At 39.7% G+C, this 22,315-nt stretch overlaps 1 protein-coding gene across 1 annotated transcript in view; it reads left to right on the top strand.

Annotated features, from left to right (window-relative positions):
- Positions 1 to 7,412: 7,412 nt before the first annotated feature.
- LOC120617061 (peptidyl-prolyl cis-trans isomerase A-like) overlaps positions 7,413 to 22,315 on the top strand; it is a 35,652-nt gene continuing 20,749 nt past the window's right edge. The window contains exon 1 of the mRNA XM_039880653.1: positions 7,413 to 7,442. Within this exon, the coding sequence (XP_039736587.1) occupies positions 7,413 to 7,442 (30 nt within the window). The remainder of the gene's footprint in view (positions 7,443 to 22,315) is intronic.

The raw sequence follows: 22,315 nt of genomic DNA, 5'->3' as shown, positions 1-22,315 counted from the left end.
ACTCCGGCACGGGCCAATCAGCGGCCGCACTACCAACCCTGGGCCCCCTCGCCACACTTCCGGGCCCTGCCAATCAGGCTGCAGTTGCCGTGGCGACGGCTTGGCGCCCAGGCTGGAGGTTGACGTCAACTGAGCCCACGCGAGGGGCCCCAGAGAGGGGTCTAGATAAGCGGGGGTGGGGGTGTGGGGGTGCAACCCCCAAAGAAAAGGGAGTAATACGGAGAAATGTCCACTGACGGCTCCCAAAAGTAAAACTGCGTAAGAAAAACTATACATATGTCTAAAAAATGAAAATCTGATAGACAAAAACATGTATGTTGAAGTCTAAAGACAACAAAGTGTGAGAAGAGACTTTTCTGCCTGGGACAAACGAAAGATACGGGGTTCGCTTGTTAATAAACGAAAAGTTCTTGGAAATCAGTAAGATTAAAGACCAAACCAAGCCAGAAAAATGGGCAAAAGGGGAGGAAAGTGGCAAGTCACGGGAAAATACAAATGGCTGACAGACCTGTGGGTGAAAAATGCCGACCCGACTCCTAAACACTAAACCGAAATCCGGACAAGTGCGGTTCATGGGATGTTCTCCACAAAAAAAATCACAAGGCAGTGCCTTGTAGGACAAAGCAAGAGACTGTCAGATAACACCAGGAAATCCTATTCACTTGTGACAAAGATGAGGTAGAGCTGTTGGGGACTAATAAGGATCCACGACTCAACAGTTAGTGAAATACACGAGTTGATGAAGTTTGTAGAAATAAACTGGTAAGTGTTTTCATTTGTTTGCAGGTAAAACTTCTGGAAAAGTATACAAGAAATTGTTAACTGATTACCTCTAGGGAAAAGGGATGGGGGAGAGGAAGAAGGAGGGATTTTTCCCTCCTCCAATCCATACAATTTGAATGTCCCTGTCAGAAATATGTATTTATTTTTTAATACTAAAATTAATGAATTACAAAAAGTTCATTTATGTACCTTTTGATACAACTATTCCACTCTGAAGGAAATAACGCCAAGGAAATGAGCAGAGATGTACAAAAGATTATATGCGAGCATATTCATGGAGCACCGTTTTTATCAGAATATATTCCACAGAATAATTGTATTCTCGTCAATCCATACATTGCAATTTTATGTGGCCAATAAAAATGTATGATTTTAATTTTAAAGGAAAGAATTCATAAGATACAGTTATACAAAATGCAGGTTATCTAAGAGCACAAAAAATATACCTCAAATTAAAATTTGTATTTATACTTAGTAGGTATAAATATAAATCTGTAGTTGCTTACTACATGAAGAAGGTCCTGGCTTGGCGTAGGGGATGTTTTAAACTCCTCAAGTCTTCAACAGTTCTTCTCACCCAGGAGTGCCACATAAACAAAATGTGAATGAAAACACTGTTTGCTATGCACCTTTGAAACATATTCCTCAGCAGCCTCTACAGAAATTCTGAAGGCACCACTGAAAGTGAATATGGTACTATTTGGGGGTCAGAGGTTTTCAAGTCTGGCTACACTTAGGGAGAACTTGGGGAGCAGTTAGCACAGACATCCAGCATCCTACAGTTTGGAGCTGCCCAGGTGACATTTGCTGATGGTTTTGGAGGTGATTTTAATACATTCTATAGACACCATTCTCTCTCCTCAGACCTCTCTCTGCAATACAAGTTTCTCCTTGGCACCTGGATCATTCATTCCCATTAGATATCACATTCTTTCAGAGCTCCTCCAGCTACTACTCCCCACCAGAAAAAAACCTTTGACAGAGTTGTCTTCTGTCATTTACAGTGCATTCTCTCCCCTTACTATGCCACACCCCTGAAATTGCTCAATTTTAGCAGTTCCCTATGTAGCTAGGAAATCTGTTTCATCAGTAACATTCAACATCCTCATTAAAACAATCAAACAAAAACCCAGACTATTTTATTTTCAGTGATACTATACTACCCTGGTTTTCCTCCCATGGCAAGGGCCTCTTCCCTGTCATCTTAGCTGGCTTCTGCTCTATTCAACCTCTAAATGCTCAGAGCTCAGTCACTAGACTGCTCCATCCATGTCTGCTCTCCAGGCAGCAGTCTCACTTAGTCTCATGGTTCAAATGCCACCTACACACCCATATCTCTCAAATGTAAACCCTCTGCCACAGACTGTCCACAGAAGCCCAGTCTCATGTTCCCAATCGTCTGCCTAACAGCTGACTGCTCCACCTCAATGTCTACTAGTCAACTCAAAGCATTTTCCACATTTCTATAAATGGGCACCAGTTGTGGTAGCTGAAAACCTCACTATTGTTCTCGATTCCTCTTTCCTTACCGCCAGCATCCAGTTCATCAGCAAGTCCTGCTGATGCTACATCGAAGCCACATCCCAGATCATTTCCCCTAGATATTAGCTTACTCACTTGACCACCTGCTTCCACTCCAAACTGTTCCCTCCAATATCCTCTACAAAGCATCCAGGGTGATCTTATTTAAAAGCAAATAAGACATTGTGTTCAAGCTTGAATTACCTCCCGCTCCTTATCCCAATCACACTTAAACATAAGTCTAAAATCCGTACCATAAACAAGGTTAAAAGGAAAGCCATCAATTTCTTTTGTCATGACGAGTGTTAAATATTGGTGCTGTAAAATTTAACAATCTTTTCCTTCAGATCTCTGCTTTTCATATCATAAGAAATCTCTCCCTACACCGAAGTTATAAAGGTATTCTGAAAGCCTTTTGTTTTTTGTTTTATGTTTACTTTTGTGTATAGTCTCTGGTAGGGATCTATTTTTTTCCTCACATATTTATGTTTCTGTACACAAGTGGGCCTATTCCCAAACTCTCTAGTCTGTCCCAGTGGCCCACATCTACCTCTGTTCATTAACATATATTAATTATTACAGCTTTACATTATCTTGCGGTCTGAAAAGGTAACTGCCCTACCTTCTCAAATGTCTTTGGCCATCGTTAGCCCTCTGTATTCAAACAACTGTTAGAATTAGCTCGTCGGGCTTGATGAACTATCCTATTAGGATTTTGACATTTTATTAAATCCATAGAGTATTTTAGAGAAAACTGAAAATGTTATATTAAGGCCTCCCATTTTTGACTATGGAATATGCCACCCATTTATATTCATGTCTTCTATGGCCATCAACAGTATATTGTAATTTTTTTCCTATAAAGGTCCTATTTAACTTTAGGAAGTCTTTGTTCCTGTTACTTATCTAATTGGTTATATATAGTTTTGGTTTTTTTAACAGATTTACAGAGAAGTTGCAAAGATCGTTTAAAGATTCTGTACTCATGTTCCCCTGCTGTTAGTTAACATTTTATGTAACCTTGGTACCTTATCAAGATGAAGAAGTTAACGGTAGTATAAAACTATTAATTAAACTACAGATTTTAATTGGATTTCACCTATTTTTAAATAAATGCCTTCCTTCCTGTCCCAGAGTCCCATCCAGGATACCATACATATGGTTGTTATATCTCTAACCTTAGGCAACTCTGGGCTGTGACAGCTTCTTAGTATTTTCTTGTTTTTCATGACTTTCACAGTTTTGAGGAGTACTAATCAGGTATTTTGTAGAATGTCTCTCGATTTGAGTTTGTCTAATATTTTTTCATGATATGTCTTAGGTTATGAATTTTTTAGAAAAATTATGTTATTGCTTTTTATATGTTGTTTTTGTATCCAATACACGTGCTGACCTCTCATGTTAATTCTGAGTTTGTCTACAGATTTTCCTGGATTTTTTAAAATGTTCACACCTTTATTAATGACAATTTACTTGGATTGACAATCATACCTCATTTCACTATCATAATGCATTGGCTAGGACCTTTGGAGTGATAATGGAATAAGTCTCAGTCTAGCCTTGAAAGGGGATATTTCTTTTTCACCATCAAGTAAAAATGTTCATGACAAGTTTTTTTGTAGTATCCTTATTGGGGGTTAAGGAAATTCCCTTAAGTTATAGTTTTCTAAAAATTTTATCATAATAAGTTTAATTTTACATAATCTTTTCTATAGCTATTGGGAAAATTATACATTATTCTATATACTCTCTTAATGTGAAGAATTAAGGCAAATTTTCTGATGTTGAAACATTTGCATTCCTAAGCCCTACTTGATTGCAAGGGTCTGATTTATATACACACGCAGCTGGATACTACGGGGTTACATTTTACTTTTGTTTTGTGCATCTAAGTTCTTATTTTATTATGCTACCCTTGTCTGGTTTCAGTATCGAGGTTATACTACCCTTAGAAAATAATTTGGATTATTATCTGGCTGCTTATATCTTCCACAACAGTTAACAACAACAACAAAAAAATTTGAGATCCTCTGCTTTTTGCAAATTTAGTATAACTCACTGTCAAATTATTTAAAGCTGATGAGTTTTGCATGGAATATTTTAGACTTGGTTTCCTTAATTTTGGACTTATATTTCTGCTTTGTCTTGAGTCAGTTTTGGTCATTTATATTTTCTATAAAGATTGTCCATTTCCCTTAAATTTATTACCATATAATTATTCATATTATTCTTTTGATTTTCCATCTCTTCTTTGGTCATTATGTCCCCTTATCTATTAATATCAGTTAACCTATTCTTGTTTTCATCAGTTTTGCTAAAAATTTGACAATTTGATGTCTTTTAAGGTGACTCTTGGTTTTTTAACCATATTCTTTCTTCTTTTCCATTTAATTAATTTGTTTTTTAATTTGTTTATTATTTGCTTCCTACTTATTTGGGTTTCTTTTCCTATCGTCTTGAGTTGTATATTTAACTCATTTACCTTTAATTTTTTTCTTTTAATTTTTAACAGATACATTTAAGGCTATACTTTCCCTCCAAGTACCATCTGAACTACATTCCATGTTTTCATCGGTGTTTAGTATATTAGATTGTTTGCTTTAGATTTCCTCTTAGTAACATTACAGAATGTGTTTAGGTTCCCAAGTTCTTTAAAAATATTTTTGATTATAGATTTATAATTTAACTGCATTATAGCCAAATGATATGGCCTATAAATTATTATTTCATATTTGTTAAAACTTCTCTTGTGATAGTTTGGGCTATCTGGGTATTATGATCCTACAGATTAGCTCAGAGCTTAATACTTACAAGTCTCTCAATAAAATGCTTATTCATCCATTTTTTCCACAAAGAGTTGAGTGCCTACTATATGTAAGGCTCAATACTAAGCATAGTTCATTGTGAATGAAATCAAAATGGCCCTTGCCCTAATCAGTTTATTTGATCAGTATGTCTTCAAGCTTCAGTCTAGCTTCAAGCTTCAACAATAAGTTGACAAGTGAAACCTTTAAAAATTGTAGTGAAGGCTTTGAAGGAAAAAACCAGTTACTGAAATTAAGAGGACTGTGCTTATATGGTGGTTTCATAGAGTAGTCAGGGGAGGCTTCTCAGAGGAAGAGAAGCTAAGACTAAGTTGTGAGATAGAGCCAGCCTTGGGAAGAACAAGGGAAAGAACATTCCAGACAGATAAAACAGCAATGTACAAAGACCATAAAGGAAAAAAAAAAAATAGAAAAGATACCACAATGGCTGGAAGATAGCAAGAATGGGGGTGAGAGGCATAAAATGAGATTGTACAGATATGCAAGAGCCAGCTCTTTAAGAATTGTAGGTCAAGATAATGGTCTTGAATTTAATCCTAAATGTAATGAGGAGACATTAAAGACTTTTAAATAAGGTCTGACATAATCCGTTGTAAGATAATTCATGTTATTGTGTGAAGAACTGGGTTTCCAGAGACAGGTAAGAGAGAAAGCAGGAAGACCAGTTAGGAGGCAGCAGTCTAGGCAAAGGATGACAGTGCTCTGAACTAGTATGGAGATAGGGAGAAGTGAACGAAAATGAGATATATTTTGGGGACAGAATAGACAAATCTTGCTTAGAATTCGTGTGTGGGCAACTCGGTAGATAACAGTGTTATTTAGTGAGTCTTAGTGTCACAGATTTGGGCAGGGAAAGAGCATAAAATCTTGGATATGTTACATTTGAAATGCTTACACTCAAACAGGTGGAGATGTTGAGTAGGGATTCTGAAGAGATCTCTGCTACAGTCTAACCCTGGAAGTCTTTGCACAGAGCTGGTTTGCTACATGAACAGTCAGGTTAAAATAAACACTACTTTACAAAATAAAGAAATCAGTTCTTCAGTAGTTAAGGCTCTTGTGTATACATTTGGTGCAAGATAGGTAAATATCTTAGAATACAAATTTGTATACGGTTCCTCAGAAATGCAAATCTAACCAGTTTTCCTTAAGGGTAAACTTACTTTGTTAATATCCTCAAGGAATTTTAGGACAACAGAAAACCCAACATTCATATTAAAGGCAACCAACCCTTTCACCAAACTGCTCCTAAATTCAGATATTAAAAGAAGAATTTGAAAAAGCAATTAATTACATATAAGATTAAAGATAAGCAAAAGACAACCCTGTCACAAATCAGATGTTATAAAAGGAAAACATGGAAAATATCTATCAGATGGTGTTATGGTTCAGCACTGAGAGTTCCTGTATGCCAGGAAGGCTCACCTCCTCAATGTTCTGCTCATACGTCCTCATCCAAGAGGGCACTGGGCACCTTCTCTCATAGGAAGCAAAAACCTTCAGAAGTCTCATTATCACAAGCTAATCAAAATACTTATTTAGAAAATGCTGGGTTATTCACAGACTTTTTTCTCATATTGGTTTTCCACAAAGCTCTAAACCTGAACTGGCAAAATAGTAGATGCTCATTTATTCAACCATTCAATCAATAGGTATTGAGTAACAACTATATCCAGACACTAGGGATACAATGATAAAGAAAGGAGACGTTGTCCCTGCCTTTATGGGCCATAAAGTCCATGGATGAGGCCAAACAATCAAATAACCACACAAATAAGATGAGTGAGAAGCCAGTAAGTGTGATGAAGATGCTCTGTGCTATAAGCAGGTATAAAGAGGGTTGACTAGGACCCGGTGCTGACCAAGGACATGTCATGCCTAATTAACAGCATGTACAAGAGGAGTATGGAGAGCCAGGGTGCTGGAATACAGACTGGCACCAGACAAAGGCTGGAGACATGGCAGACCTTGCAGGGCCCTGGAGGCCATTTAAGGACTAAAGATCCCTGACAATCAACCTTTAGCTACAAAATTCCTCCTGGGGATAACCAACACTCAAATCTCTCCTGGCTCCTGAAAAATGGCACAATTTCCACATATACTCACATGTCAACAGCTCAGGACGTAACTAGAAAGATAAGGAGAGGTGATTTGGCTTCCATAGCCAGCTTGTCAGGGTAGGAGAGAACAGGAGTTCTTATCTGGTTGGTTTTGTCAAAGCCCCACCACAAGATAAATCTAAAGAGAAAAGGAAAAAGACTATCATTGAGATAAAAGTAAAACATGAATCAGAGAGCAGAAAAACAGCAGGAGGTAAGAGAGTTTACGAAATTCCATATAATAGAAAATTCCAGTCATAAGAACAAGAAATATCTTATGGACTGATCTCCAAGATACATTAAGTGAAAAGCCGAGGTGGTGAACACGGAACACTGTATGCTTAATTTGTTGAATAAAAAGGGAAACACACATACATACATATTTGCTTCTATATGCATGGAATAACTTTGAAAAGGTTATTCACCAAACTAGTGACACTGGTTATCTGGGGCGAGGAGAACTGGTGACTGGGAGATGAAATATAGGGAAGACATTTTCACTGCATACCCTTTTCTACTTTTTGAATTTTGAACCAAATATGTTACCTATTAAAGTTAAAGCAATTGTGTTAATACTAAACAAGATTTTAGACAAATATATATGAAAATTTTAATGAAAAGGAAAATAAAAAGTACTCAAACTACCAAAGGAATAGGAAACAAATTAAGATAAAGCTTCCTAATTATGAAGAATTCCTATGTGCTAAGACTCTCCGATATATTTTAATAACCTAGCACAAGGATCTTCAACCACACAAGCTCTGAGATTAAAAACAAGTATATATTGAGTGTGCTAGATACTGCATTAAGCATTTTAAGTATCTGCGGTACCTCTGAGATAGGTGTCCTCTTCACCTGTTTTACATATAAAGGACTGAAGCTCATGGAATCTCACTCAAACTTGCCTACCTGGTAAATGACTCCAGAGGTCAAACCCCTCAATCACTATGCTATGTAATTCTATGCTAACAAATTAGAAAACTGAAAAGAAATGCATCATCTTCTAGGGAAGCAGAAATTACTTGAAATCTCAGTTTGACTGGAAATATCCTTCAAATGTCCAAAGAAAAAAATCATTCTTAGTCTGCACAAATTGTACCAGGGCATTAAAAAAGGCAGAAGGCTTGCCAATTTGTTTAACTAAATTAGAAGGGTGGCTTTCAGGAACACGTTTCTTACAACAAAAATGTGTTACCAGAATAGCTGTTTGTATGAGGCACTAGCTCTGTCTGTGTCAGGCACTGGGTTAAGTGCTTTAAAAAACAATCTGGATGCCGCCGGGAAAACAGTCTGGCAGTTCCATAAAAGGTTAAAGAGAGTTTATCACAGGACTCAGCAATTCCATTTCTAGATGAAATGAAAATGTGTCCATATAAAACCTTGTATATGAATGTTCACAGCAGCTTTATCATAATAGCCAGAAAGTGGAAACAACTCAAATGCCCATCAGCTGATGGATGGATGAATAAAATGTGGTCCACACAACAGAATATTTGGTAATAAAAAAGAATGAAGTACTGATACATGCTATAGCATGGATGAACACAACAGAATATTTGGTAATAAAAAAGAATGAAGTACTGATACATGCTATAGCATGGATGAACTTTGAAAACATTATATTAAATGAAAGGAAGCCCACATGTTATGATTGCATTTATATGAAATGTCCAGAATAGGCAAAACTTATAGAAATAGAAAGTAGATTAATAGTTGCCTTGGGCTGGGGAGGGGGAAATGAAGAGTGAGGGTTTCTTTTTAGGGTAATGAAAATGGCCAAAATTGATTGTGCTAAGGGTTGCCCAACTGTAAATATACTAGACACCACTGAATTGTACATTACAAATGGGGAATGGTATGGTATGCGAATTATAGCTGGATAAAAATTGTTATTAAAATATATACATCTGGGTAAGTTATCTCAATAATCTTAATTAAATTATAACATACTTGTTTTATAGATGAGAGATCTGCATCTCAGAGAGAGGTCATCTACTCAAGGTCATAATCTAACAGGTTGAGAAAGCCAGGATTCAAAGCTAGATCTTTCTATCTACAGTGCTTATTATGTATATCCCAAAACAATCCTATACAAATACAGTGAAAACCTTTAAGAAATGACCCCTTTTTTGAGAAAACATAAACTGATGAGTAACAGGCTCATGAAGGCAATCTCCCAAAAGCAAATAATTCCTATAATACTATTAAATATTCCATACCTAGAATAAGAGGAAAGGCTGCCCATGTAAGAACCTAGCAAATCATTTTCAATTCCAAATGGGTCTTACTTTAAGACTGCCCAGGAGGACAATAAAATAGCTATTTATTAAACTTTTACAACCAGCCAGTCCTGGTGCCAAGCACTTTATGTGCATCATTTTTAATCCTCTTAACAACTCTATAAGGTAGATACTATTATTATCTAGAGGTGAGCCTTGAGAGGTTAGTATCTTGTCCCAGGTTACATGCTACCAGGTGTTAAGTCAAGAATCAAACCCAAATTTGTCAGACACCTGAGCTCTCAACCACCACTGGGTACATTTCTAGGCTATTAAATTTGAAAGCCGTAATGAAATGGATCATTCTTGAAAGGAAGGCACATAATAAAAACTTGGCAAATGTCAAGGGAGTGCTTTCTTCAAAAAGTGTTCTAAGCCCTTGCCATTCATGGGCAATTTCCTTCACACTTCATGGAACAAATAATTCCTATGCCTTATAAATTATATCACTTCAGCAAAGAGACAAAAGTCTTTCATTTTTAACAATATGGCACAGGAGTTTTCAACCTCGAATATATTTTACTGTGAAATAATAGCAAATATTGAGAATGTATGTGTGCCAGGAATTTTTCTAAGCACTTTATAAAGTGTTACCTTATTTAATCTTAAAGTCAACTGTCTGAAGTAGGTACTATTATTATCCCTATTTTAAGGATGACAAAAGGGAGGCATAGAGAGGTTAGGTAACCGGCCCAAAGTCATATGGCTAAAAAGTGGCCAAGATGTAAATCCAGGTCATCTAATTTCACCTTCCAGCACGTACGCCATTCAACTCTCAAAAAAGAATGTGAGATAGCTAATATGTGATTCACTAGACTCCTAACGGTGTGCAAGATCTTTCACATGTATTATCTCAACCTAACAAGCTGAGAAGGTAGGTATGTTAGTATAACGCCTATTTGAAAGATGAAGAACATGAAGATCAGAGTGCTGGGTAATTTTCCCAAATATATCCAATTAATACGTATCAGAACCAAGTCTTTCTGACCCCAGATCATACCGCTAGTTACTATGTCATGAAATCCTATAGTAGAGGTCAGCAAACTATCACCTGCAGGCCAAATCCAGCATGCTGTTTTTGTATAGTCTACATAAAAAAGGATGAATTTAACGTAGTTAAGTGGTTGGAATAAAATCAAAAGAATAATATTTTTCATGACACGAAAATTATATGAAATTCAAATTTCAATGTTCATAAATAAAGTTTCATTGGACACAGCCACACCCATGTTCACATACTATCTGTGGCTGCTTTCACACTACAACATCTGAGCCAATTTCAACAGATACCATATATCCCACAAAACCTGGAATATTTACTATTTGGCCCTTTAAAGAAAAGGTTTACCAACACATTTAGTATTAAATTTACAATTCTTATTGAAATGGAGGGGCGTTTATAAAAAAAGTACCCCCAAAAAGAAGAAAAAAAGCATGACTTTAAAAGGTGACTGAAGTAGGAATGGAAATTCTCTTCCAACTTTCAAGGAACAAATAATTTCTCTGTTCCATTATGTGTTCCAAGGCCTAGAAAACAGTGGAGGGCTTCCCAGTTCCTTTTAGTTAACTGGTTCACAGAGATTTACAATCCCTAAGCTGTTTTAATTGGCAAGAACTCTGCATAATGAAAATAACAGCTGACAGTTATGGAACCCTCCCTATACTGCCAGGTGCTGTGCTAAGTAAAAGATTTCCATTTAATCCTCTTGACAACCGGGGAAGGTAGGATGCCATTGTTACCCAATTCTGTGGATGAACTGGGGCCTCAGGAGGTTCAGCACATTGCCTGAAACACCAAAATTAATAAGAGCTCAGGCCTCTAACCCTTGTTTCTGCCTTCAGAGACTCCACTCTTAGCACTACACTATTTAATTTTAATAAATTTGCAAATATTAATGAAATGCATAATTTCCTCAGAAAATATGAAGTACCAAAACTATCAAAATAATCTTGGAGGTTTGAGGAGTATAAGGGATCAAGTTCCTACCAACTCCCTGGGAGCAAACAATTATGTGCCACAAATTGACCTGAGTCATAAAAAACTTCTCAACAAAGGCTTCTCAACAAATTTTACACCCTAGCTCAGTGGATTGCAATAGCATCCATCTTTTGACCCATCACCCTCACCCCGCCCCGCCCCCCCAAAAAAATCCCTGCAAGATAATGATAGCTAACAATTTTAGCTGAACTATGTGCCAGGCACTATTCTAAGATTTTTCATGCAGTAACTCCTCTAACCTAACAACAATTATCCCCTGCAAACTGACACAGAGAGGTTGGTGGGTAGTTCAAAGTCTCACAACTAGAAAGTGAGAGGACCTGGATCCAATGGCAAGTCAGGCAGTAAACAAAGTCAGCATCTTTAACAAACTCTCTACGATTCTTCGGTAATAAATCTAAAAATCCTAATTAAATATGCCTGACCCAGGGAAAAGAGAAATTGGTAAAACTGAGCCAAAGTTAAGATGGCAGGTAAGGAGGCCACAGCATTCCTCCAGTTGCCCGAACATAGTCAACAACCTTCACAGTTCATTTAAACTCCCAGCAGAGAAATTCTGAACCAAAACTACCTTCCTTCAGAAGAGGTGGGACCCAACTCCTGACAAAATCACAACATGGATGAACCTAGAAAACGTGATGTTAAGTATAAGAATGCAGCCGCAAAATATCACCTCTTACAATTCCATTTTCATTAAACATCCAGAAAAGGGAACTCTAAAGAGACATAAAGCAGGTTAATGGTTGCTCGGGGCTGGGGGCTACCACCTACTGCAGATGAGCTTGGAGGAATTTTGGATGGGTGATGGAAACGTTCTAAAATGGGATTGAGGTGAGGGTTGCACAAACGTGCTAAAAAGCACTGAGTTGTACATTTACAATAGAGAAGTTTTAACGTATGTAAATTTACATCTCAGAGGCAGCTAGATATTCCAATAATCTATTCTCCACGTCTTAGATATGGTGCGACGCGTCCCACAGTCTTTCTCCTATTCAAGTCAATGCTAATGGAAAGAAATCTCATGTTCAGAAGAAATTCTTGTGGGAACTGGGCCCTGGACTTCTGCAGTTCCTGGAAGTTTGTTTCTTCTCCCTTTCTAAAAGACCCTGGCAGCGAGACTGGAGGTCTCTGGTGGGCCCGGCCAAGTAGCAGCCTCACTGCACAGAGAGGGTGAGGGAACTGTGGGAGAACCGAGGCGGTGTGGGAACCAAGGTTGTGAAGTCACTGGCAAACACCTCACCTCCGTCGGGCTGGGCCTGGCGCGAGGCTTGAGGCCAGACGGGGACGCCGGGACTGCAGTCTGGAGGTCACCAGAAGAGTCACCGAAAAGGCAAGGAAGCCTCCATCCAGAAGAAGCCTTGTGAGGCGAGCCCACCAACACCGCAGGCCCCAAAGCTACACCGAGAACGCTGACAGATCACTTCTGGCGACGGCTCAAGATGGCACCACCCCCGGCCATCTGCGCATGCGCATGGGGGCCCAGCCTTCCTGTTTAGGCCCAAGCTGGGGTGTTGGGTAGTTCCAAGTATTCGCCCACAACTGTGGACTAGTTGCCCAGTCCCTCTGTAGAGACCGGTCAGTACAACCATGGCCTATATTTACCCTGGTATTAGAGTCGCTGATCTCCAAGTACTGCCCCACTTACGGAGTACAGGGGTGAGGCCCAGGAACAAGTATTTCCTGGTCAGCGAGCACTTGCATACATACGTAGGTACATTTGTATGTAGTGCGCAGGCGCGCTGAGCGGAGCTGTGCGAAAGGGCATCTGAGAAACCTGCAGTGAGATTAGACAGGTCCTGCCCTCAAGAAGCTCATAGCCGGAACCTGAAACAGATGTTGAGCAACAAGCCAAACGTGGGATAGCCGTTAGCAGTACCCAGCTGTCTACTATAGAGCTTGGTGATGTGTATTCAGACACAATGAGCTAATTTTGTGTGTGTGTGTGTTGGGGGGCGAGGGGGGAGGGGGACGGGGAGACAGTTGTGAACTCTGGAAGAACTAATTCTTTAAAAATAAGAATTAGTTTCTATTAGAATTCTACCACATCATATTTTGAATAGCTTTCATTATGTTCTAGGGAAAAAGTATATGATTCTATGATAAGCATGAAAACAAGCGCTGAGAAGGTAGGCACTTATCAGTGCAAGTATCCATTGCACCTTAAAGGTGCCTGGTACAGAATGGATGCTCCATGAATATTTCTCAAATGACTGAAAAAGAATGAAATCTTAAAAGAGGGTACTATATTCAGAGTTAGAATTACTGTTGTAGTGAATCATCTGCTAGATTAGCTGATAAAACCAACTTTTTCATCTGTCATAGTCTGTAGGAGAAGTAGGGTTGCCAAATTTAGCAATTAAAAATACAGGATAACCCAGTTAAATTTGAATTTCAGATCAACAACAAATTTTTTTTTAGCATTAGTATGTCCCATTTAAGCATACTGGGTTTCCTATACTTTATCTGGCTTTCCAATGAGAAGGTAAGGTGTTAAGGTGGGGAGGAAAGATAATTTCATTCCCCTTGGAAAGAGAATAGGAGAAGGGAAAAACAGTATCCAGAATTTATAAATAATTATCTCCAAACAGTTATGAAGCAGGTCCGAAGACCATGCTTGACAAATTTTTGTTTATAAAGCACCTGGCACTGGGTCAAGGTTTGTATTTACGCTATTTTCATTGAAACCTCTTATGCAGGATAATTATTTCACAAATGAAGAAAGAGGTTCAGAGATAGGAGGTCACTTGTTCAAGTTCCCACATTTTCATTCAGTCACTTCAAAAATATTTATTGAAAACTGACTCTGTGCTGGTCTGGTCTTTTGATTCTTTTGATTTCACACACAGTCTGCCTCCGGAGCTGGAAAATTCCAGTCTCTGCCCATTCCTCAGCTTCCCTCCTCTTCCCCATTCCAGCTGCAGTTTCCATGGTAACAGACTGAACCTGCATTCTATAGCTAACAAGAGCAAAGAGCACTTGAAGAAAAGCCAGAACCATTGACATCAACCTAACCTGGTTGGGGGATGGGAAGGACTGCCTACAGCCCTAACGCTCCCTTCATTAGTGGTTTATGGAAGACTTTTGTATGTGTTAAAATCTGTTCTTGTACGGGGTCTCTATAGAGGAATTAAAAAGTCAGCTATATTCATCTCTGAACACTACACGAAGTCATAGGTTTTCAATTCAGGAGCTGCTACAAGCACCTGGCACTGGGATTATGCATCCTTGCCATTTATTAATGCATTTAGTCTATCTTTCAACCAATAATGATTGGAGGGGAAGTGGCTTTCTATGTGTCAGACAGTGCTAGATCCTGAAGATATAGTTGCTATCAAACATTCATGGCCTTGGGAGGAGGGGGAATGAAGAAGCTTTCTTCTACCCTTCTAGATTAACAAGAGAAAATAATAAAATTTGATTACATACATACATATGGGAACCCCACATACATGAGAGAGTCAGAGAACCCAAACACATAAAAAATTTAGAAACAGAAAGGCAAAATGAGGTACATATGGCATCCTGAGCTAAGGAATAAGGTAAGGTACCCTGTGGCTTCAGAGGGAAGGAAGGAATTCACAGAATGATAAGAAATGCAGGTGTTCAGTAATTAGAAGTTTGCTCTACAGAGAGGCAGGGAGCTCTCTGGGGCCTCTTTCATTAGAGCTCTAATCCCATTCATGAGAGTTCCTATCCTCCTGACCTAATCACGTTCCAAAAGCTCCACCTCCTAATACCATCACCTCGGGGGAGTAGGATTTCAACATGAATTTTTTTTTTTGTTGGAGGACACAAATATTCAACTTATAGCAGACACCTTCCCTGGGCAAGATTCTACAGAAGAGAAGATACAAAGACATGATCCCAGCCATTAAGGACTTCACACTCAAGAACCAGTGATAATACAGGTCCTCTGAGCTTCTACGACATCCTCCATTTATAAAGCTGAAGGAAAATGGGACAAGCCTCATCTGCATACTCATTTACATCAGAACTATGGGACCATATATAGTATGCTAGGCATGGTGCTAGATGCTAGAGATAGTGCCCAAATCTCTGGACCTGTGAATATTACCTTCTTTGGAAAAGGGGTCTTCAGTGATAGAATTCAGTTAAGAATCTTGGCATGAAGTCATCATGGATTACCTGACCAGACCCTAAATCCAGTGTCCTTATCAGAGTGAGGCAGACATACAGACTAGGAGGTAACATGGAGGTGAAGGTAGGAGCATTTAGTGGGAGATTTGAGGAGGGCAGGACTCACCCAACTTTGGTTTAGATCTTTGAGAATCACTTGCCCACCAATGTTAGGATAGGAAGGGGAAATACAAGGGCATGATGCTTCACTCTGGCTCAGATGGGAGGAGGAACCTACCTGCCAGTGAATCATGGAGAGGGCTCCTAATTGCCTGGGAGGGTTCGCACTTGCCCCACAATTATCCCTGTACCCCAGGGAGTAGAGCATTATTTAGCAAAGGAAAATTACCAGGACATATCATGAGAGAGACCACAGTGGAAGGAAGAAGTATTATATTTTAGTACCTTTGATGCACACTTTTCACTGTTTTTTGAACAATTTTCATTTTGCACAAGGTCCTGTAAACAATGTAGCCAGCCCTACTTTCGAGAGTTCATCTCTTTCCTGCCAGAAGGTGAACACACTTAGCTCTATTTCCTTCACAAAATCCTCTGCCCAGTCAGTCATGGACTTAAACATGTTCCTAGTCTAGCAGAGGACTCATCATCCACATATATTTAGCTGTGATTCTTCTCAAGGGCCCAGGGCAGAAATTTGAGTGTTGCCCTTGTTAGTCTCCTCTCCACACTTGACATAACCCATCAATCACCAGCCTTGCCAAAATAGCTCTTTCTTCAGACCTGATCTCATTGTTTCCAATACAGTGAAGGCCACCACTAACATAGCTTGGATCCCGGCAATCACATCCTATCCCCCCTGAGTTTTACCCCCTCAAATCCATTCTCCGTGACCTTTTTTAAAATGAAAATCTGACTGTGTTATCCCTCTATCTAAAAGCCTCCAAAAGATTCCTGTGGTTCTTTAACTGAAAACCCAACTCCTCACCAAAGCTTACACAGAGTGGAGATTCCAAGTTATGTTTGGAAGGTCCCGGGAGTGGCAATTGACTTTAAAAATAGGTGAACATAAGGCATACCTGAATGTGTCTGAAAGCTACATTTGCATCACCTTTTGAATCACTATATCATATTACTACTCCAAAAATCAGATAATGTTCATCAATGTGTTCTTAGGTGTGTGTGTGTGTGTGTGTGTGTGTGCGCACGCGCGCATGTGTGTGTGTGTGTGTGCGCCTTGATATAGATGCAGTGAGATGAGAAATAATAACTGAAAATATTCTCATGCTGTATAGTTACACTCAGGATATATATTGGAATTTAGTTCAATGGGCAATAATGACACCCTTTCTCTATGCTGGTCACTGTGAAAGGGATTTAGGACATTGAACTGTTTTATTAGAATGTGAGGGAGGAAGATTATCAGGCCTCCCAATATGGGAGAAAAACTGGTGAAAACCAGGATCCAGGGATTGATCTGCAAGACAGACTTTATTACCAGGGACAACTTTTTTCTGGTTTGGAAATGCATGTCTCCAGAACATAGTTTCAGACTTCATCTTTATCTTGATACTCACATCACGGCTTTCCACACTTCAGCCATAACGACTTTTCATTCTTTGTGGAGCCCACATTCTCTCTAAAGATGTATCTATACTCATTGCTCCTATGCCTTGTTCCTCACCTTTCATTTCGTATTAACCATGTTTCTAGCTCCTGTAAACTTGATGCTTTAACATGTGCCTAACATATATATGCTGGATACACCTTTTCTGGACAAACCAACAATATGCCTGAGTCACTGTGCTTTGTTTCCTGCCTCCCTCATTTTGCCTTCCCCCTCAGGAGTAGTCCTCTTCCTGGGGACATGCTCTTCAAACAAATAAATCGATCCAGATTCCACACACCCCTAACCACTTATCAGCCTCTCACACTCTGGGCCACCATTGCTTTTCTCTAATCACCCCAGAGTCAAGTACCAGAGGACTAGAGAAATTCCCTATACCCCAGAATCCACTGAAATTATTTAACCTAGCCAATCCTAAGCCAGGTTACTCTGCCTCACCTGCTCCTTCTCACAGAAGCCACAAGAAAGGCTTCTGTCCAGTTACCCCTTGCTCCCTCTACCTCCAGACCAACCCTGGTGCTTCTCTGTGTGGCCCCCATGGCATGGTGTACCCTTTCCTCTTAGGAAATGTGAGTAACGAACTTTCTTTTTAATGAAAATCTTATCTGCTGGCCTTGCTATACCTCAAATTTTCTGTTAATACACTATATTTTAGGACATATCCTCTCACCAGTTTTTTCTAAACAGGCTTCCTTCCACCCATGCCTCTGAAGCTACTCTGCTCAAAATCCATGATGTTGTCAGATATAATAGTCACTTCTCTGTCATCGGGTTACATGACTTCACCATGGCCATCAACACAGTTGGCTTCTTCCTCCTTCTTAAAAACATTTTCTTCTAGTGCCTTCTTTGGCCCTCTATTCTCCTGGTTTTCTGTCCCCACTTTCTTGTCCAGCTGTTCCTCTTCTACTTTTAGATACCAAAGTTGAAGATGTGCATATCCTCTGACTCGGCCATCCCCATTCAAAGAGCCTAGACAAGTACTCCCAGGGAATAATAATAACACTGAGCAAGGAATAGTAATAATTTCCAACATTCAGGAGGTGAGTATATCAGTCATGTTTGAGCTGCTGATATGCATTTAGATGAGATCACGTTCCTATTTTCATGGAGATGAAAGTCTTGTGCGGCCTCGATTGTCAAGCAAGTTGAGAATAAGGCAATCCCCATAAACTTAGAAAAAGATGACGTAGTCTGCAGTCAGGGAAACAAGCAGCTATCAGAATCCGTTTTAAACCCATTCAACTGATCAATGACAGCTCACCCCAGTGAACACACTTTTTGAAGCCAAATAATCAGTGCCAGTGCTTTCTTTGGAAAGTCATCAATGAAAGGGCCCATCAAGGATAGATTCACTCTGATACACACGCCTCAGAACACCAACCAATCGACAAGGGTCTCACTCGGGAAACCACAGTTCTACAGATGATGTCAACCTGTTTATGTCTCTGAAGGCCCTCCAACCTCTGAACTCCAAATCTCATAAAATCAGTCCATCTGCATGGAGAGACTTCCTGACTAGCATAGCTCTCCCTTATTATGGTAAAAAATAAACTCAGCACTGTCTTTCATTGCAGATATTGAGTCGTATTAGTCTGCTAGGGCTGCCATGACGAAGTACCACAGACTGGGCAGCTTAAACGACAGAAACGTCTTGTCGCACAATTCTGGGTACTACAAGTCTCAGATGAAGGTGCTAGCAGGATTGGTTTCTCCTGAAGCCTCCCTCCTTGGCTTCTAGACAGCTGTCTTCTCCCTGTGTGCCCACATGGTCGTCCCTGTGTACCTGTGTAGGTCCAAATTTCCTCTTCTTATAAGGTGTCAGTCATTGGATTATGAAATAATCCCACCCTAATGACCTCATGTTACCTCAAATATCTCTTTAAAGACTCCATCACCAAATACAGTCACATTCTGACGTTCTAGGGGTTAGGACTGTGACACATGAATTTGGAGGAGGATGCAATTAGGCCCATACCAGCATAGTAGGCTCATTGTGTTTTGACAAAGTGAATTCACAGCTACATAGATGGTTGCAAGTCATTTCTAAAGATCTCCAAGCTTTCCTGTGAACATCCTTCTTTCCTCCAGTGGGAGATACCAAGTCCTTATTATCTCCAGTGTTTGACACATGCCATGAGTTCTTTTATAAGCCAAATCTGTTTCACATAAATTCTCTGTATTCTGGATTGCTCAGTCGTTGCTTGCCCTTCAAGGTCAATATCAACTTAAGAAAACTTACGTTCCTTGAGCAGAAGTGGAGTGGAGAAAGTGAACCTTTGGATACATCATGCTCTAGACTTTGCCTCAGGATTTTAATTAGCTCTAGAGAGTTGGGGTCATTTCTCCCTCTGTATCTGTCCTCTCAGTTGAAAAATAAGAACTAGTGCTCTCTTCGGCAACCCATATACTAAAATTGGAAAAGTAAGAACCAGCACTCTGTACTTCTCATAATATCAGGATCTGGGGTGAAGTGAGTCTCCCAGTGCTTAAGGAGATACCAAAGAACTCAGTAATCAAGATAAATAATATTGTAATACAATGTTTTTAGAAATCACAATGAATGCAAAACAATCCATGATGAATGATACATGCCAGGAGGTCCCCAGGTAATTCAAGCCCAGGTAGGGTGGCAGCAGGAACCCTGGCCCTTCTGTTACTCAGGGAATGGAGTGGTAGCCCTGGCTCCCAGAAGAGATTTGTTCTTGCCCATTTCCAGTCTTCTCTCCAAATCTGCATTTCCAGTTTTCTCCCCAAATCTGCCTCCTGTGGGCCTCAGTCTTTCCTGAGGAGGAGAGCTTAGGAGGAGAGGAATAGAAATGGCCTGAGTCTCCTCCAGAACTCTCCTTGCCAAGCTGGTCTTTTTTCTCTGTAAGAAACTGATTTCTTGTTCTCAGGGTGAAACTTTGGCTGCTCATTAACTTTCAAAATCTCTGGGAATCAAAGTTCTACCTACACTTCTCTTGAGGAAGAAAAACACCTATGACTGTTGTGAGGCAGAAGCGTGGATGTCAATGCAACCTTGTGTTATCCGCAGTCTCTATATACTACAAGCCACAGTCCTGTTTATTATGCCTCCAAAACACCCCCTTCAGACCAGTTCTCTTTACCTCCTTTGTTGGCCCTCTGGTCTATCCCCTCTCATCTTTCTCCTGGATTATTCCACTGGTCTCCTGATGGTATCCTGCTCCCATTCCTGCCCACCCACAATCAATTTCTCACACAAATAAGATTTTACCACTCACTTATTTCCAACCATCACCTCCCCATTGTTATTAGAAAAAAAACCTAAGCCCTTTTATTAAAAGCCATTAGGCTCATAGGCAGTGAGAGCTCTAGAATTTCCACCACGGGGAAGCAATTCAACTTTCCCGGAAGTCATGTTTGTACAGTTTTTCTAAGTATGAGACAATATAACTCATTGCAAAACAGGCAATAGCTTTGAAAATTGCTGTGTGTGTTTGTTTAGGTATCCACAGAGCTGGATTTCTCAACCCCAGTACTAATGACATTTGGGGCTGGATCACTCTTTGCTGTAGGGGGCTGTTCTATGGTCATAGAATGATGAGCAGCATCCTTGGCCTCCAATTCCAGATGCCAGTAGCACTATCCACCCCCAGCTGTCTCGAAACATTGTCAGATGTCCCCTGGAGGCCCAAATTGCTCCCTGTTGAGAACCACTGCCATAAAGTGAGGTGACAAAGTAATAAAAGTGAAATTCTTTTTATTGTTTTACAGTTAAATTTGTTTTTTATTCAGCTTGAGAATCATCCTTTATAGACATACTTTGTTCGGTGATATGAAATATACTCACTGTGTTAGAAAATGCAAGTGTAAGATGGTCAGTACTCTGAATATTAGGGGAAAACTTATTAAAACTAGGAACTGGGAATATATTTGCAAAACAGGCAGCTAGTCCTCACACCTTTTTACATTTTGTAAATAGGCATTCTCTTGAACACTGGGCACAATGTGCCCTTTCAAGAAAACAGGTCCCTTCCTTAATTATTAAATACTGATGTATACACAGCTTGGGCTCTAGGCGCCATTCAGCTCATGAATCGGGGGGAAATTCCATGGAAGGCTGTTGACCTGAAATTTTCATCTGGACACTGGGCCTTGTGTTCATGTTCTAGTGAAATGTCCAGACATAAAAATGCTCTCCCAATTGCCATCTTTTTTCTATCCCTGCCATCAAGATCACTCTCAAATCTCTCCACTTCTCTCCATCCCCATTGGTCCACTCTAGAGCCAGCTGCCATCTTCTCCCCTACAATGGCTACAGTAAATTCCAACTGATGCATCCTCCCTTATCTCCTCCCAGCCATTCATCAGCCACCAGATGAATGTGAAAGCACAGATGTGTGTCTTCCAGCTTAAAACTCTTCCACAGCAAACTACTGCCTCAACCAGCTCACACAATGCCTACTATCAAATCAAAACAAAACAGCAACAATAACAATAACAATAACAAGCGTGACAAAGATTTGGAGATATTGGAATCCCTGTGCAGTCCATCTCAAAAAGATTCCGTTTATATGAAGTACTTATAGTTGAACCCAATAGCGAATCATAACAGAATAGGTATACTACAATTGGGCTTTTAGTTAAAATTATTAAATTAAAAAATACATAAAGAATAAAAAAAATAAAATTATTAAATTAGCTCTCTTAAGAGTTATAGTTATACTGGAATGTGGTCACATCCTGGGGCCTGGAGGCCTCCCTGTAAAGCACATTTCAGGGAAGATCATAAAAGTACACTCTGCTTAAGATAACAGAAGAATGTTGCCTGTTAAGCACAAAATGTATAGCTCTGTTTTGTTTTGTTTTGTTTTTTTCCCCCTGCTTTTAAGATAACATAACTGACTCACAATCCCAAGATGTCTTGCAGAACTCTAAGCAGGAAGACCACCTGGCCACAGTCTCAAAGACCCTGGACAGGGTGCCGCCAAGAACTAAATAAATCAGATTAAGAAAATTGCTGAAGCTTGCACAACATGACCAGTCAACATAACCCATGACCCTGAACCCCTACTCAGGATTACTCATGAGTTTTTGCCTTTATAACCCCTCCAATAGTAAGC

This window comes from Pteropus medius, unplaced genomic scaffold (genome assembly GCF_902729225.1).
Source record: "Pteropus medius unplaced genomic scaffold, Ma_sr-lr_union100, whole genome shotgun sequence".
Taxonomy (NCBI): Eukaryota; Metazoa; Chordata; class Mammalia; order Chiroptera; family Pteropodidae; genus Pteropus; species Pteropus medius.
This window is presented reverse-complemented; position numbering and strand designations above follow the sequence as displayed.